The 19709-nt window shown below is 38.8% G+C and overlaps 1 protein-coding gene across 2 annotated transcripts in view; it reads right to left on the bottom strand.

The window, feature by feature from the left end:
• Positions 1–9284, bottom strand: part of UGCG (UDP-glucose ceramide glucosyltransferase) — a 38105-nt gene extending 28821 nt beyond the window's left edge. For both annotated transcript variants that reach the window (XM_028493646.2, XM_007116573.4), the window contains exon 1: positions 8951–9284. In XM_028493646.2, the coding sequence (XP_028349447.1) occupies positions 8951–9048 (98 nt within the window). In that variant the 5' untranslated portion in view covers positions 9049–9284. The remainder of the gene's footprint in view (positions 1–8950) is intronic.
• Between the last annotated feature and the right edge of the window lie 10425 nt (positions 9285–19709).

The following is a 19709-nucleotide window of genomic DNA, read 5'->3' on the forward strand; positions in this document are numbered from 1 at the left end:
AGCTGATAGGATGCCCTTGTTCTTCCTAGTTGATTTTTATTTCCTAACATCTCAGTCTCTAAAATTGTTACTGTCTTTTCCGTCATTTTAGTTAATTGTTTTATCTTTCAAATCTTTCAGTCTCCTCTCTGCCCCTACTCAAGAGTTTATTTAATGGTTTGCACCATTTTAAAATGACTTATTGTACAGTTTTGTATTCGAATTGAGTTTTGAGTGGGAGGGGGGCCTGGAATGAAGGGAAACTTCTGGGAGAGGGCTGGCTGTGCTCGTCCCCTTCTGTCAGCCCCTTGCAGCAACCTGAAGACAGCGTTACACCTCCCAGAAGTGAGGCACAAGAATTTCCCTAGAAGCTTCTAAGGGAGAATATGGATTCCTTGAGGGCAAAGTTCACCTTGCTCAACAGTCCCAGACTGTGCTGTGCAATTCAGCTGAACCAACTTATCTGACATTGGGAATTTTCTCCTCTGCTCCATGCCATCAAGGTTGCTAATACTTCATGTAAAATTAAGTTGATTGCTTGATCAGCAGATCCCCTACTTCATATAGTCCATGCCAGCAATTCCCAATGATAAAAGGCTTCTGTTGTTGTTAGCTATGATTGTGTCCTGGAAGGCTGTTACTGTGTTTAATAATCAGTACGTGTCATGAATAATGTTACTTCCATATAGCACTTATCTTGTCAAAAATGGTACTGCAGCAAAATGGGCTTCATCAGCAACACAAAGCATACCTAGTGCTACATTAACTTTGTAGACACAAGATTCCCCAGAGGACACAGAACAACCAATAGTGAGTTAGCTCTATAGGAAAACACAAACTATTTCCAATGGACAACAGACTTGTACACTACAAAACACAAAAGATTCCATCACCATAAAAAACAAAGAGGAGATCTTTATTAATTTTGCTCCCCCTCCCTCCCCGAGAAACTCCACTCACTCACCCTTTGGTGACAAGAGTCAGCCCTAGTGTATGGGAAATAAATAGATCAAGGTATTTTGCTAACAGCAACTAATGGCTTTGCATTTCCCAAAGGGCAGATCTAAGTGTAAAGATTATGATGGCACGACAGGTTCCCTTTGGAAAACCTTGGGGGGGAAAATTCAAATCTAACAAATAATTTGTGGGTGAACATGTTATTGATATGGCCCTGTTTCTATCTGAACCACGATTAGTTAGAAATAGTGAGATAAAGATTCTATTTGGTCCAATTAATTTCATTAAAGATCATGGCCACTAAATGCATCCCAAATTCTGTCCATCTACCTCAAATCACAATGGCCAAATGACACTAAGTTAATGAGTGAGCAAGAATCCCACCATTACTACTGGAAAGAATTCAAAGATCATTCATTCGGCATGCTGTAATTGAGTGCCAAGTAGCACTGAAGATACAATAGTAAGACACCTCCTCAAGGCAAGGATATACAATGGAGAAAAGACAGTCTCTTCAATAAGTGGTGAGGGGAAAACTGGAGTGATACATGTAAAAGAATGAAACTAGAACACTCCCTAACACCATACACAAAAATAAACTCAAAATGGATTAAAGACCTAAATGTAAGACTGGACACTATAAAACTCTTAGAGGAAAACATAGGAAGAACACTCTCTGACATAAATCACAGCAAGATCTTTTTTGACCCACCTCCTAGAGTAATAGAAATAAAAACAAAAATAAACAAATGGGACCTAATGAAACTTAAAAGCTTTTGCACAGCAAAGGAAACTATAAACAAGAAGAAAAGACAGCCCTCAGAATGGGAGAAAACATTTGCAAAAGAATCTACGGACAGTGGATTAATCCCCAAATATATAAACAGCTCATGTAGCTCAATATTAAAAAAACAAACAATCCAATCAAAAAATGGGCAGAAGACCTAAATAGACCTTTCTCCAAAGAAGATATACACATGGCCAAGAAGCACATGAAAAGCTGCTCAACATCACTAATTATTAGAGAAATGCAAATCAAAACTACAATGAGGTATCACCTCACACTAGTCAGAATGGGCATCATCAGAAAATCTGCAAATAAATGCTGGAGAGGGTGTGGAGAAAAGGGAGCCCTCTTGCACTGTTGGTGGGAATGTAAATTGATACAGCAGCTAGGAGAACAGTATGGAGGCTCCTTAAAAAACTAAAAATAGAATTACCATATGACCCAGCAATCCCACTACTGGGCATATACCCAGACAAAACCATAATTCAAAAAGACACATGCTGCGACTTCCCTGGTGGCACAGTGGTTAAGAATCCGCCTGCCAATGCAGGCGACACGGGTTTGAGCCTTGGTCCAGGAAGATCTCACATGCTGCAGAGCAACTAAGCCATTGCACCGCAACTACTGAGCCTGTGCTCTAGAGCCCGTGTGCCACAACTACTGAAGCCCGTGCACCTAGAGCCCACGCTCTGCAACAAGAGAAGCCACCGCAATGAGAAGCCCACGCACCACAACAAAGAGTAGCCCCCGCTCGCCACAACTAGAGAAAGCCTGCGCACAGCAACAAAGACCCAACGCAGACAAAAACAAATAAATTAAATAAATAAATTTATTTTTTTAAAAATTAGATTTTTTAAAAATTTTTTAAAAATTAGATCTTTCACTGGTAAAGAGAGATGTCATTTCTCCCCAGTAGAAACAAAAGTCCCACAGGTTATGGCTTACAGTTCAGAAGACATTAACCAGTTTTGTATCGAACCTACTAGCGAGTTTACTCTAATATCCCTTACAGAACAAACATATAGATACCAAGCAGGGAGAGTGACGGCAGGTGGTGGTGGTGGTGGGATGAATTGGGAGATTGGGATTGACATATATACACTAATGTGTATAAAATAGATAACTAATAAGAATATGCTGTATAAAAAATAAATAAACATGTAAAAAAACAAAGACACCTCCTTACCCTCAAAAGCTTATCATCTAAGTGGGGAAAGAGACAACGGAACACCTATTTGTTTAGATGGGTAAATTCAAGATACTGTGGAAGGACATAAGAGGGGGTGCCAATTCCAATATAGAGCTAAAGTCGACAGTGACTTGAATGAGTAGGAGTTAGTAAAACAAAAAGGAAGGAGGGGAGGGAAAGAGGGAGAGAAGGGGAAAAAAAGGAAGGAAAGAGAATTCTAAAGAAAATTACATCGCATATTCAAGAGAAGGCCAGTAATTCAGTGTTGCTGGAGAAACGGGCACAGGGGATGGCTCAGCTCCTACAGAACTATACATGTCTTGTTAAGGAATTTGAATTTTAACCTGAAGGCAGTGGGGAACCATGGTAAGATGTTAAGCACATGATCCAAGATTACTGCACCAGAAAGATTAGGTTACAATAAGAAAAATAAAGTAGATAAGGAGCAAAGCTGTAGGTAAAGACACCAGAGAGTAGAGAGAGTTCAATAATCTAGGGCAGAGATAACGTGTACTGAACTAATAATGTAGGTAGGAAAAGGGAGGAATGATGAATCAAGAGAATCATCACTAAATATTAAAACTGAATTACAATTTCCTTTTAGCTTTTTAAAGCTATCACAATATAGCCCAATTCTGTATCTACTCCAGGCTCAGGTTCAAGGGGCTCAATTGCCTTATTCGTGCACCCAAAAATGGTTCTGGTAGCAATAACCCTGACTGATCAAGATCTGTCCAAAGTCCAAGTGCATCCTCAGGAATAAACCCAGAAAATAAGCTCTCAATTTACATTCTACTAAGGCTCAGAACATCAACGTATTGATGAATTTAAGGCAAAAAAAAAAATCATGTTATCTAAAAATAATATTTGAAATGCTAAAATTCACATTAAAAACACAATTACTTTCTAACAGGAAGTTTATCACAGTTATCCTGATACAGTGAGTATTTAAACTCCATTCAAAAGCTGTGCAGCAGGTATAAAAGTTGTTATACTAGAAAAATTAGGAAAGGCAGAATTAACTTGAGAAAAAATCTTCAGGAAAAGGACCTCTGCTTTAGTAGAGGGCAGTTAATATTTATGGATACAAGAAGTATTTCCACTGTACCCTGGCACCTCCAGTCAATTAATAGAAAAGATAAAGCCTATCACTAAACATTAGGATACAATGTGTAGAGGGGAAAAAATGATAAATCCAAGGAGGGAGAGGGATGGGGGAGTGAGAGGAGAAAAAAGCAAGGTGTCTTGCTTAGCTACTCTTATCTAGCAGTATGGCTCCTAACAGCTAAACAGGGAAGAAAAGAGCAGCCCCCAAGCTATCAAACCATACAAGCTCTCAAAAAAGGAAAAAAATCCCTAAAGATCACTTAACCAACTCCGCCTACAGAGGATATAATCATTAGTTTTTTTTTTGTTGTTGTTTTTTGTTTTGTTTTGTTTTAGGAAAAAATAATCTTCAAAATAAGAGCCCTGAATTTCAAATGCTCTAATCTGAATGTTATCTTTAACATTATAGGGGAATTCCCTGGTAGTCCAGTGGTTAGGAGTCGCGCTTTCACTACCACGGGCCCCAGGTTCAATCCCTGGTCAGGGAACTAAGATACCGCAAGCCATGGGGGGGGCGAGGGGGAGACATTATAGGCAAAATCCCACAAATGTCTGCCATCTAAATAAAATATGTTATGAAATGATTAGGCATCAGTCGATACTAAATCTGGAAAGGAGCAAAGCAGTAGGTAGAGATACCAGTGAGCAGAAAATATTGAAAATAATGGTTCTCTAGTTTATAAATCATTTCAATTTTTTAAATTGTAGGCTTATAGGAATTGTAAGATATTTATGAAATTGGAGCAAAAAATTTCAATGAACAACAATTGTTCACCGTATTAATCACATTCAGCTCCATTTTTAAAATACAGGCCAATACTTAGCTCTTTATCTCATTTTAAGAAGTTACAATACAACAGAACATTGAATCTAAATTAACTAGATACCATTACACACTGTATTTAATTTTTAAAAACTAACCACTGGTTTTAAAAAAGAATGTTTTATCATTTTTCTCAGCAATTTCACTACAATGTTTGTATTACTTAAACATTTTTAAACATTAGTAGCTCACAGATTATGCTCCTTAATCTGACGACCAGATATGGAGCCATATAAGGTTTTGAAAATAGGCTCCATTTCCACCAGTTGCAGGCACAAGGTTTTAGGAGAGGACCAATATATGATTATTTTATTTATACTTTACCTCACTTAAAAAGGATTTGAGAGGACACAGAACACCTGTTCAGAAAATATATTCTTCAATAAAATACAGAATACTTAGCACAATATTTTAACCAAAGTATCATTGCCAATGTTCTTTAACCTTGCTTGTCAAAATGTGGAGATTATCAAATTTGCAATTTTACTAAATACAGAGAGAGAAGGAGAGGACAAAACCTTAGGGCTCTGCTTGAAAACAACTCATTAAATTGGGAAGTATCTTTACTTCAATAAGAAAGGAATCAAATCAAACATGTAAATAATTTTGATGGTGGGATGAGATGAAAGGAACTTAATTTTTAAAAAGGCAAGATTTAATTTATACATAAATTAAGCTGTTGATTATTTACTTTATGTTCGGTTATCCATTTCAGAAAGATAGAAGATTCCTACTCATCTGTTATAAACTAATTGCATTTTCTTTATTCTATTTTCACATAACTTTTCTGAATCCTGTTACTGTCAATATAAAAGGTAACTTTACGGGGCATTGGAAAAGAAATACAAAGACTCTACAGTATCTTAACTAAGCTAAAGTTTGTACTAGTCTCAAAAACTAGAAGTATTTTAAGTAAAAAAGTATTTAAGAAAATTCTGCAGTTTATCATGAAGCACAAAATAACTTAAAACTATTCTGGAGTTGTCACAGCCTAAGAGTATAAACATTCCCAGATGGTTATTTGAAGTATTAAGCTACATCACCAGTGTGAAAGAAGTGTGACTTTATCATTATGTATACATCATAGAGAGAAGGGGATCCATCATGGTCCTATGTTGAAAGAAGTCAACTTTCTTCAAATCAAGCTGTGAATTTAACAATTCCAATTTAAATACAAGATTACTTAGAGTCTGAAAAAAAAAGTTCTAAAGTTCATTTTTAAGTAAAAATGTATAAAAAGTTTAAAAATTTGCAAAAGAATAAGGAGGGGCTGGCCTCGCCAGTAATATGGTAATAAAGGTAATAATACTTCATTCATTAAAACAGTGGATACTGGTACACTTTGTAAGGGTTAAGTGTAAAAAAAAAAAATCTAAGAAAACTCAAAATACTAAAAGAAAAACAGATACTTACTATATAATAGTTGGGGGAAATGGAGAAGATAAAAAATTTTACCAGAGTCAGGAAAAAAAAAAAAGACTACCTAAAACACACAGGTACACACTTTTTCTCCACGTTAAATACATGTACAAAGTTGAAAGACAAAAAAAACCAAAACCAAAACAAAACAAAACAAAACAAGCTGGGCAAAAACTGCAACATATCACAGAAGAACAATCTTCCTATTAAAAAGATTAACACAGCAATACATTGCAGCACAGGCAAAAGATTGAGTATGAAATTTACAACTAAATGTAACTAGTATTAAATATATGAAAAACATTCAATGGAACTAGTAATTAAAGAAATGAAAATAAAAAACAGAAAACAGTAAAAAGCCTGATACTTAGTAAGGGGAAATGGGGACCATCATACAATGTTACAAGGACTATGAATAGATACAACCTTCCTATAGGGCAATATGTAACAAAGTTTAAAATGTGCACCACTTCTGGGCCAATAATTCCTCTTTCAGAATGTAAACTAAGGAGATCATCTCTCAAAGATGTAAGCATATGAATTCATCACCATGTTGTTTGTAATCCTGACAAATTGAAAATAACCTAAATGCCCATCAATAATAACAATGAATACATATTAGTACCTCATAAACAAAAATGTCATGCATCTATTAAAAATGATGGAGAGATCATACATTTATTTTATTTTTTAAAAATTTATTTATTTATTTATTTATTGGCTGCATTGGTCTTTGTTGCAGTGCACGGGCTTCTCACTGAGGTGGCTTGTTGCAGAGCACAGGCTGTAGATGCGTGAGCTTCAGTAGTTGTGGCATGCGGGCTCAGTAGTTGTGGCTCACGGGGTCTAGAGCACAAACTCAGTAGTTGTGGCACATGCGCTTAGCTGCTCCGCGGCATGTGGGATCTTCCCCAACCAGGGCTCGAACCCATGTCCCCTGCATTGGCAGGTGGATTCTTAACCACTGCGCCACCAGGGAAGTCCCTCATACATTTACTGACATGAGAAAATTACTCAAGACATTTTACATGGACGCTCCATGTGAGCAGGGGCCCTGGATGTATTGTTCTTCAATCTTATTTCCAGCACCTAGAACAGTGCCTTGTATATACAAAAGAGCTTCCCAGAAAGTATTTATTAAATAGATGAATTAAAAAAAAAAAAATAGATGAATTTTGAGGCTGGTGAAAGAACAACCATAATATGGTCCTTTTCTCTCTCCCTCCTTACCTCCCTCCCCCCACAGAAATATAATTGGAAGGATAGTCACAAAAGGTTGACAGGTAATGGAGTTTTGGTGTGTGTGTTGAACTTTCTTCTTTCTTCCTCTCTGTACTGTCTAAATGCTCTATATAGTAAGCATGTTTTATGATTGGAAAAAGTGACAAAATTGTTTTTTAAGAACTCATATATTTAAAATGAACTCCAGAATGTTCAGTGCCTACAGCTCACAAACTCCAAAACCTAAGATCAACAGTATCCAAGAAGCATTTTTCTTTCATCTTCAAAGAAATATCAGTATGCCTTGTACAATGTAGCATCTTTCTCCAGTACCAGGAAATGCCACACTATACTAATAAAATGCAGCATTTCCAAAAGGAAAAAGCACACTTTTTCTGTAGTGAAAAGGAAAAAAAAAAACTATAAGTAATTAATTTCTTAAAGTTCTCCCCTCTCTTCTACTAACATATACCCTATTCTAATGGAGGGTAAAGATCACTATGCACCATCATTTTTGGGTGGCTAAAAATCCAGTGAATCCAAGAGTAATGTGCTCTATGCCAATTCTTTCATATCCTCATGAAGGCTTCCTTCATTTTAGAGACATTTGAACAATTGAAATATCAAAAGCAGCTACACACTCTATGTCATATTCATCCATTACCCGGTTTTATTTTATTCATAGTCTTTATCACTATCTGAAATAACCTTATTCGGAATTTTATTATCTGTCTGTCCTTTCTGAAATGTAAGATCTTTGAGGACAGGAATTCTGTCGTGCTCGCCACTGTGTCCCCAGTGAAAGGCATCTAATGAAAAGGGGGGGGGCACATCTAAACAAGATAATAAATAAGGAATTGGGGAAAAAAAAGGAAAGAAAACCACACTGAAATGTACAAGCTGACATGACTCAAGGCTACAACGCCAGCTCAGAGATTTGGTGGACATTTTTCAAGGTGGACAGGTGCTTCACACCTATCTAAGGACACAGAGCTCTTCCAGGAAGAAGAAAATCCACAGGGAGGTCTCCAGGTGGCTGTGTGCAGCTCACCGAAGAGTGGAAACGATCATCACCATAACAGAAACGTGGCCCAGGTCGAGGGAAAGAAACAAAACAAAACACAATACACCATACATCTTGGCCCAGATGAAAATTCACACGAATCCCCAACACAATCAAACCAAGCAAGCAACCTTCCACCTAACACGTAAAAAGAGCATAGTCTCCTTTCCCCTGTTTGGGCAGTCGCCTGAAGCCCAGCCATCCCCTCACTCGCCACTTTTCTCTTCCAATGAACCCCCCGCCCCAGCTGATGCAAAGGGAGAGGAAATGCGAGGAAGAGTCTGAGAATTAGCTTTCTCCACCCCCATCCGATCCCAATCCCCTCCAAAGCGAAATTCCTCCCACCCTCGCCTGTCCCCAGGCCTCGACCCCCGCCACGGGCTCCTCCCGCTGCCCCCCACTCACGTGTAGATGATGGCCATGAAATGCATCAGCCACAGCACCAAGAAGAGGACGAACCCGAAGACGGCCATTCCCTCCAGGGCCAGGTCCAGCAGCGCCATCCCCCGGCCTGGCCCGCTCCGGCCGCCGCAGCGGACAGCGCTCCCGCAGGAGGACAGGGTGGGCGCCCGGCGCGGGGTCGCAGAAGTGGAGAGAAAGGTGCCGAGAGGAAGGGGTGGAGGGGGGTGGGGGCGGAAGGGGCGGGCAGGGCCTGCGCGCCCCCGCCCGCACGCACTCGCTCGCGCGCTGGCCTGGGCGCGCTCGCGGATGCCGGCGTTGCGGTGGCTGGACTCAGTGGGCAGGGCGGCCGTCGCCCCGCGCTCCGGCTCGCCTCTCCACCCCCTCGCGGCCGCCGGCCGGACCCCACACGCCTGCGCCCCCGCCGCCTCGCCGCCGGGCTCCGGGCAGCGCAGCTCCGTTCCCTGCTCTGCAGCCGCAAGTCCCCGTACTAATCGAAACCGCCGGCTTGCGCCCAGACTCCCCGGCGCACCCAGCCCCGCCCCGGCCCTCCGGAACCGCGGCCCACCCCGCCTCCGAGGGGCGGTGCGCGCCGCTCCTCTCCGCCCACCCTGCCGCCCTCGCGCCCGTGGCGTCACTGTCGTGAGCGCGCCCCTGGGAGGCTTCTCCAGCAGGACGCAGGCAGGGTTTTCCCCCACCTCCGGGCTCAGGCCGCCGCCCACCTCTCAGTGACCGGCGGAGGCTACCCGGGCGGCCAGCACTGCAGCCCTGGGCCGGCAGGAGCGGGTCCCTGATCCAACTCGGAGGACACTTTCCCTTTGTCCGGTTCTGGTGTTCCAGGGCGCCCCAGGAAAAGACTCGGGGTTCCAGGCAGCCCCCGAGTTGTCTCGCAGTCCAACTTCCAACGCTGTGTTCACAGCCGCTGCGCCGGGCGTTTCTCGGAGCGGCTCAGGCCCTCCTCCAAGACACGTTCCTGGGCGCCAGGGTGTCCCATTGCCTTCCTCCCTCGCTGGTTGTAATGCTGTGGAGTCTTGGATCACAACGGACCGAGAGTAAAATAATCTTGTGCTTCGCAGATCTCTAAGCACCTTAGACGCAGCGTGTAACATAAAAGAAATTCTCAAACTCAGAATGTAAAGAATCAGCTAATACTGAAGTCCTCAAAGACTACTCCTGCCCAATACTGTAGCCATAGGGGGGTATTGAGCGCTTGAAATGTGGCTGGTAGGAATTGAGATGTATTGCGAATGTAAATCATACACCTGATATCGAAGACCACCTCATTTATTTTATATTGATTACATGTTGAAACACTATTTTGATATACTGAGTTAAATTATTAAAATTATTTCACTGTCTTTGCTGTTGTTTTACTTTTTAAATTTGGTTAGCTACTAGAAAATTTTAAATTACACGGGGGATAGCACTGCTCTAAAATTGAAAGAAATGGCATTTTGGATAGTAAGGTAACTTAGTGTTTCCTCTTAATTTTAAATCAGTCCAGGGAGATGGGTTAATCCAGTACTAAATGTTTCTGTTTGTTTCTTCAGCCTAGATGAGTTTATATAGTTTCTCTATTGTTTTATGTTTAGACGATGTTTATTCAAGTGATTTCCTTTTAAATAATCCATGACCTCCCTTGAGAGAGTTCAGAATGGAATTCAATTTTGAAACGAAGTTGTTTATTTTATTATTGTTATTTATTATAGTTAATATTGATCGAATGAGCCACCGCAATCTATAAGTAAATGATAAACTGCAATCAGAAGAGTTTAAATTAATGTCTATACTGAGAACCAATCCTGGATTTGCTATACCCTTTGTTTTACCCGGTTAAAGTCAGTAAGAAAGAACAGGGCTTAGAAACCAAACTTCCATTGTTGAGAGTTACTGGTTGATAAATTAAAGTTATAGCCCAATAGTATATTAGCATGGAAATAACACTACAAGTGGAAATTTTAAAACCACTATTTTAGTTAATCAATTCTAAGACATACTTTTTTTAAAACATTTCATTTTAACATTTCTGAAATGGAAATGCATCTCACAGTCAACGGCATCTTACAACTAATTGGTAGATTTTTTTTTCTTAATCGTATATAAAATAATACTGCATTCAATTAATGTACTCTAAGATTTGAACTACATCAATTGGTCAATTTAAGCATTTTGTTGTAATCTACATTTCTCCAGATGGTTTTTGGAACCTTACAACAAAGGATTTTATACAGTATGATCAATGACTTGGAAAAGGAGGCCAAAGAAAGTTGAAAGAACCCGATATTCTTAACAGTTAACAGAACTCCTCTGATTGAGTATAATCAGTAGATAATAGATCAGCTATGTTGTACTTGCGCCTAGTTGTCTGTCCAAACCTGGTTGATGAGTTTAAAGTAGCAGTTTTAGAATGTGCAATTCTAACATTCTATAGATACAGAATATTCTATAGATATATATATTCTATAGATATGGTAAAAGTGTAAATTTTTTCCATGTAGCACAGCAGCATAGGAGTCTAGCAAAGACCCTGTCCACCAGTCTCACTTTTGGCAGCTAACGTTGTTTTGGTTGTTTGTCTAAAGGGCTCTCCTCAAATTCTACCAAGTTCAGGGCCTCTTTTTCCAGTGGCAATCTAGTAACATTAGTATATATTAGAATTCATACATTTTAAGAAGCAATGTTTTTAGAGGTAAACAAAAGCCAAATTTGACTGTCATTTAATGGCCCTAGATAGTTTAGTTATAAAACCTTAACCAGAAAAGGATGCAAAATGTCTGGTTCAAACCAAGTAGTTGGAACACATTTTCGGTTTGAACCAAATCCAAGCCAAAATAACTGTAGCTGATTCCAACTGAAACTGAAATGAAATTATATTGGTTCTAGTCACATGTCCCAGAAAAGACAAGAGTGGAGGCTGGGAGAACACAGGTACATAGGTTACCTCAGAGAAATGAAACAAACTTTGGCAAGTTGATACTCTGTTACATTGTGCCCCAAATGCCTATATATAAAAGTTAGTTTTACATTTTTTTTTTTTTTTTTTTTTTGCGGTACGCGGACCTCTCACCGCTGTGGCCTCTCCCGTTGCGGAGCACAGGCTCCGGACGCGCAGGCCCAGCGGCCATGGCTCACGGGCCCAGCCGCTCCGCGGCATGTGGGATCCTCCCAGACCGGGGCGCGAACCCGGTTCCCCTGCATCGGCAGGCGGACGCGCAACCACCGCGCCACCAGGGAAGCCCTACATTTTTAAAAGTTGTAATATTTTCAATAATCAGGATTCTTTTTTTAAAGATGTATTTATTTTATATTTTAAGTAATTAATTAATATTTGCCTGCATTGGGTCTTCCTTGTGCTGTGCACGGGCTTTCTCTAGTTGCGGCGAACTGGGGCTACCTTCATTGCGGTGCGCGGGCTTCTCATTGTGGTCAGTGGCTTCTCTTGTTGCGGAGTATGGGCTCTAGGCACACGGGCTTCAGTAGTTGTGGTTCGTGGGCTCAGTAGTTGTGGCTCGTGGTCTCTAGAACGCAGGCTCAGTAGTTGTGGCGCATGGGCTTAGCTGCTCTGTGGCATGTGGAATCTTCCTGGACCAGGGATCGAACCCCCATCCCCTGCGTTGGCAGGCAGATTCTTAACCACCGTGCCACCAGGGAAGTCTAATAATCAGGATTCTTGATTTGGATTGCGTCTAAGAAAAACATCATCTTTAGTGAGATTTCTAGAAAAATCAAGTTTAAAATGTGACACAGAGCCTACGTTCAGAAAAAAGACTAAAAGAAATTACACCAGACAATTATGAGTACTTATCTTTGAGGAATGAAACGTGTTGATTTTTTAAAATCTACCTGTTTATATTGTTGACTTTCTATAATGAGCATTAGTTTGCATGAAGAAAAATGACCATTTTCTATTTTACAAATGAGTTATCAATGATGAAAAATCATGTAGAAATTTTTCATAATTAAAAAAAAATTACGTGATACAGTCACTTTGGAAGATAGTTTGGCATTTACTTACAAAACTAAACATACTCTTACCATACAATCCAGCATTGCATTCCTTGCTGTTTAGCCAAACGACTTGATAACATATCCGTACAAAAACCTGCACACGGATGTTTATAGCAGCTTTATTCCTAATTGCCAAAACTTGGAAGCAACCAAGATGTCCTTCTGTAGATGAATGGATAAATCCATTGTCTGGTACATCCAGACAATGGAATATTATTCAACACTAAGAAGAAATTAATTATCAAGTCATGAAAGACATGGAGGAAACTTAAAGGCATATTACTAAGTAAAAGAAGCCAATCTGAAAAGGCTACATACTGTATGATTCCAATTATATGACATTCTGGAAAAGGCAAAACTATGGAGACAGTAAAAATGTCAGTGGTTGCCAGAAGGGAGAGAGGGAGGGATGAATAGGCAGGTCACAGAGGATTTTCAGGGCAGTAAAACTATTCTGTCTGATACTATTCAATATAATGGTAGATACATGTACTATACATTTGTCCAAAACCATAGAATGTACAACATCAAGAGTGAACCCTAATGTAAACTATGGACTTTGGGTGACTGTGATGTGTCAATGTAGGTTCATCAGCTGTAACAAATATACCACTCTGGGGCAGGATGTTGACAGCGGGGGAAGCTGTGCGTATGCTGGGCAGGGAGTATATGGGAACTGTATTTTCTGCTCAGTTTTACTGTGAACCTAAAACTGCTTTAAAAATAGTCTATTTTTAAAAAAAAATTAGTGAGTGCTCCATTTGAAGTACTGGAAATGTTATAAGTGTCTGAATTAGTGAGATAAAGTAGTTAGTTTGTCATCAGAGCTCAGGGCTTTCCACCTTCTAGGCACTCAAATATTTGTTGAACAAGTGAATTAGTTTATTTAAACTTATCTACACTGAGAGAAGTCACTAGAAAAATTGTTCAACTTCTCCTTTGTTTGCAAATAAATGTTTTTTTCCTCTGTGGAAAACAAATACACATTAACTACTCATAACCCTCCTTCAGATTACAAAATTAGACCACAGAGTTAGAGTGAGTGAAAGTAACTACATATTAGTTCACCTAATCACAACCTGAAGACCTGCTCCAAAGCCCATGCTCTACTTGACAGTCAACAGCATCGTTTTTATGTCAATATTGGACATACAGTTGACCCCTGAACGACAGGGCTCCACTTATATGCAGATTTTTTTTCAGTAAATACTACTACAATATTACATGATCCGAGGTTGGTTGAATGTGGTTAATGTGTTATTTCTAAAAGATGGGTGTATTGTAAATTTTCAGCCCTTATAAAAACTTTCTTAAAATGTAAAAAGTGATCCTCCAGAAATTGGGTAAATTTGAAGTTTCAAAAACAAAGTTAGAATCAATTAATCTGAAATTTGTTGTGCTAATGCCCAAAGAAACAATTTAATTCTTGTCCTTTTTTTCCCCTAAGCATGTTTGAAATTAGTAGAAAAATGCCTTATCTACTTATCAGTTCAGGTACTTAACCTACAGTGGTTTTTTTACCCATTAAATGGTAACTTTGTAAAGGCCTTCAGATCCTGAGATACTATATCACTATGAATAGACTTCAAATGTACAAAGGTTCTAGGCAAATTGTCAGTTCAAGGCCTGATCTTGATAAACCACTGGTATAGTGTGTTTGTATGTATAGGTGTGGTCCAGGGGAGTGCTTAGAGTTTTTTACTAGAGTTCGTTTCATTCTCAGCTGTTTTGCTAGCTCATATCCAAATGACTAATTAAAATGTTTTACCTCATACTCATTTCTTTTCAAATTTCATACTTGATTTTGTTTTAATCCATAGTGTGCTAGGTTGAAGCACTGATGTTCATTCCTAAAGGAAGCTAAATTCTAAAGATTTCCAAATGTGTCCCATGTAAGTATCAATTATTTTCTTTTTCAAACTGTTTTTGAAATTGCTTTCTTTTTAGGTAGATATTCATGACTCAATTCAATTTATTTATTAACGTTTATAATGTCAAAACTTTCACCAAGGTTCTGTGTGTGTGTGTGTGTGTGTGTGTGTGTGTGTAAACAAACTTGGTAGATTTATTGGAGAATGAGAGAGAGACAGAGACAGAGACTGAGAGTGTAATACAGTCCTTCCTTGGTATCAGTGGGTGATTATTTCCAGGACCCCCTCAGACACCAAAATCCACAAATGCTCAAGTCCCTTATATAAAATGACATAGTATTTGCATATAACCTAAGCACTATAGGTATGTATTATATAAGCATATACTTGAAATCATCTCTAGATTACTTATAATATCTAATACAATGTAAATGCTATGTAAATAGTTGCCAGGACATGCAGCAAATTCAAGTTTTGCTTTTGGGAACTTTCTAGAATTTTTTTTCAAATATTTTCTCTTCTGGGTTTGAATTCCAGTTGGTTGAATCCATGGACTCAGATCCCACGGTTATGGAGGGCCAACTGTATTTACTGAACACAAGAACATGAGTTATGTGCCAGGCAAATTTTAAAATATTAACTTGACTTTCACAAATGTCATGAAATATATAATTGGAAGCCAAAAAGATAAAGTTAACTACCAAAGTTATGCAGCTGATAAGGAGGGAGCTGGAGTTTGGACCCAGGTCTGTCAGACTCCAAAGCCAATGCTCCTTATATTAAAATGTACAATATTAAGTTAATTTAAACAATGTATAGTAGATAATCAATCCTCAAAGTTCAGATCACGAAGTAGATTTTGGTTTAACATTATTTAGTTTGATAACCAATACTCTGTAGAAGGCAATTTCAACATCTGAGACATAGAAAAGTGTATTTAGAATAGACCATATATTTCATGCTAAGATGCACTAAACATCTTACTCTTTACCACATCTTTTACTTCAATTAAGAGGAATTTCACAAAATATACCGTCATTTCAGCACAATTCATCTAAGAGAGTAAACAACAAGTAGAAGAATTTAAAAGATCAGAAAAATGACAATAAAATCTGTTTCTTATTGTATTATTTCATAGTATTAAGAACAATATAATTAAATGTGAGTTTAACTTTTACTAAGGAACAAAGGCTGTGGAGATAACCTAGATCTTTGGAGTTTAGGATCTCTTCAATATACTTTCTGGGCTTCCCTGGTGGAGCAGTGGTTGAGAGTCCGCCTGCCGATGCAGGGGGCACAGGTTCGCGCCCCGGTGCGGGAAGATCCCACATGCCGCGGAGCGGCTAGGCGCGTGAGCCATGGCCGCTGACCCTGCGCGTCCGGAGCCTGTGCTCCGCAACGGGAGAGGCCCGCGTTACGCAAAAAAAAAAAACAACTTTCTATCTGAAGAAAGCTTTGTTTGAGGATACAGTGTAGACTATCGGTTAAGCACATACATACATTGTGAATGTCAAACTGGCTGGGTTCGAATTCCAGTTCTACCATTTACCACCTATATGACCTGTGTTGTGAGGACTAAAGTTAACATATATAAAATATTCAGAACAGTTGCAGACGTGTAAATTTTTTGAAACTTTTATTATTATTCCTTAACAGAGAGCATTCCTTCATTCTGATTTCATCTAGATCACTAATTTATTTTCTCAATTTCTTCCTTTACTGTTTTTACCTATGAAAAATAAAATTAACTATACTTAAAAGGATTTTTTTTTTAAAGCAAATCGGTCTCTCTGTAGCAGAAGCATCAACACTCAACAATTTTTGCTTATAACACAAACCAGGATATCCTTTAGATCTCACCTTTTTGCTAACATAACTGGTTTATTCAGTCAGAAACAAATGCAATTAGATGATAATTGTATAGAATAGGAATAATATCATAAAATAGTAAAGAGCAAACCAAGATACTTTTTATTCCATAAGAAAAATAAATTTCAGGCCTTAAAATAAAATATTCTATACAAGCAAAGAATAAGATTTAAAAGGTATTTAGATACACACGGGGTCTTCTGACATGTAAGAAACAATGATATTGAGTAAGTGTTAATATTATTTTTGGTAATAAATATCTTAAAAATACTTAGAATAAAATGCATCAGGATATCAGGATTAACAGAAGCAGTTTTCAGAGTCTAGTTTACATGACAATATTTTTTTTTAGCTCTGAATTGGTAAAAAAAAAAAAAAAAAAGGAACATCTGCATGAATGAGACCAAACTAACAATGAATTTGTGAAGATGAGCCCTCCACCCAGTCTAATAATTTAATTGTTCAGAAATCATATCAGATTATTTTTAAGGCTTTATTTCATTATGGGTATAAATTTGAAGCATTATCTCAAATATGAAGAAGCATGAAACAGTCCACTGGACAATTCAGGGTAACAGAAACAACTCTTGGGGGTTTTCTATATTAAGCTCATCCTTAAATTCAATTGCCCATTTTAATTATTTTGAGATAATTTGGGCTTGGGAAGCATAATTAATGGTTAGTTGCTACAATGGAAAATATTGAGCAAAATTAGTTGAACAGACTGTTAAAATGACAAAGCAAACAAATGAATGGCTTTCTTATCCAGTTATTTCTTTTCCTTTATTCCTCAGCAAATATCAAAAGAAACTATGTTCCAGGACCACATTGTTCTCATGCTTTGGACACAAAGTTAAAAATGATATAATCCTTTTTCAGGAGACGTTCCCAGTTGGCTATGGAAGATAAACACAAGAAGAGATCATTGTAATGCAATGTTATTGAGAACTGATAAAGAGGGATGAGGAGAATTGTGTGGGAGTTGGGAATGGTTACTTTTATTTAGAAAAGTCTAGAAAGACTTCATGGAGAAGTCCTAGGTCCTGAAGAAAGAGTAAGAGTGAGAGGAAACCAGAATGTTTCCTTTGGTTACTTTTTGAATCTAAACAACTGAACAATCTCAGGGAGGATGATGGGAGGTAGCCAGAAAACAGTCCAAATGGACACAACTTGAAAAACAGTTGATCTTAGTTAACTGCTAAATTGATTGATATGTGATTGAAAATACAATTTTCTTGAGTGTGACCATATAAATGAAACTGGAACACTTTTCAGAAAGAGAAAGGGCACCATTAACAATCAAGCTAGGAAAACTGGTGTAAACTGAGACTGTTGTAGGCAAATTAGCCATATGGTCACACACTACTTAAAGATTATTTAAAGGACGCAGGAGTCCCGCAAGGCTCAATCAGGGCTCTTGCTCCATTTTTCTGAGATAGTCTTGGCTCTCTCCTTCTCTGTGTGTCACTTTTGTCTTCAAGCTGACTTCTCTCATGGTTGGAAGAGGGCTGCTAACCTGTACCTCATGGTTTTCCCTTTACATGCAGAAAAAGAGAAAATGTATTAGTTATTCACAACGACCTAACAAAAACCTGGGCTTTCTCCCCCCCAGCCCCCACCCCACCAATTGGAATACCATGATGCCACTTGTGTACTGGCTTAAGGTATGGCAAGGAAAACTAGAATGGTCAAATCAGGACCCATTGAAGCTGCTAGTAAGAATAATCACACTCAGACTGGATGGTAGCTATGTAATGGATGGGGAAAATTAGAATTGGAGAGCTAACCACAATATCCACTACACTGAGTTTTCATGAAACAATGGGAAATTTCTAGGAAGTTTTAAATATGGAAGATACCAGTTAAACTCCTTCAGCTTTTTGTTTTCACTAACAGCTTTATTGAGACGTAGTCATACCATAAAATTCACTCTTTTAAAGTATATAATTCAGTGACTTTTTGTATATTCAGAGTTGTGCAACCATGACCACCTAACGTCAGAACACTTTCATCACTGCAAAAAGAAACCCCATACCCATTAGCAGTCATTCCCCATTTCCCATTCCCCCTAGCTCATTGCAACCACTAATGTAATTTCTGTCTATAGATTTGCCTATCCTGGACATTTAATAAAAATGGAATTATACAGGGGCAGAGTCAAGATGGCAGACTAGGAGGACACAGAATTCATGTCTCTGCACAACTAAGGCACCTACCAGGCACCGGTGGGGACCACGGACACCTAAGGGGACAGAAGGAACCCCCAGCGACTGGCTTGCAGGATCATGGTTCCCAGGCAGGAGGTTGGGCCTGAGCTCCTGTGGTGAGAGCTCCTAGTCCAAACCACTGGACTAACAGAGAACCTCAGACCCCAGGGAATATTAATCGGAGTGAGGCCTCCCAGAGGTCCTAATGTCAGCACCAAGACTGGGCTCTATCCAACTGCCTGCAAACTCCAGTGCTGGATGTCTCAGGCCAAATAACCAGTAAGACAGGAATACAGCCCCACCCATCAAAAAAAAAAAAAAAAAAAAAACGACAAAAAAATATGTTACAGACAAAGGAGCAAGGTAAAAACCTACAAGACCAAATACATGAAGATGAAATAGGCAACCTACTGGAAAACGAATTCAGAGTATGATAGTAAAGATAAGCCAAAATCTCGGAAACAGAATGGAGAAAATACAAGAAACATTTCACAAGGATCTAGAAAAACTAAAGAGCAAACAAACAGTGATGAACAACAAAATAACTGAAATTAAAAATACTCTAGAAGGAATCAACAGCAGAATAACTGAGGCAGAAGAACGGATAAGTGACCTGGAAGATAAAATGGTGTAAATAACTGCCAGGGAGCAGAATAAAGAAAAAAGAATGAAAAGAATTGAGGACTGTCTCAGAGACCTCTGGGACAACATTGAACGCACGAACATTCAAATTATAGGGGTCCCAGAAGAAGAAGAGAAAAAGAAAGGGTCTGAGAAAATACTTGAAGAGATTATAGTTGAAAACTTCCC

The sequence above is a fragment of the Physeter macrocephalus genome, chromosome 9, assembly GCF_002837175.3.
Source record: "Physeter macrocephalus isolate SW-GA chromosome 9, ASM283717v5, whole genome shotgun sequence".
Lineage (NCBI taxonomy): Eukaryota > Metazoa > Chordata > Mammalia > Artiodactyla > Physeteridae > Physeter > Physeter macrocephalus.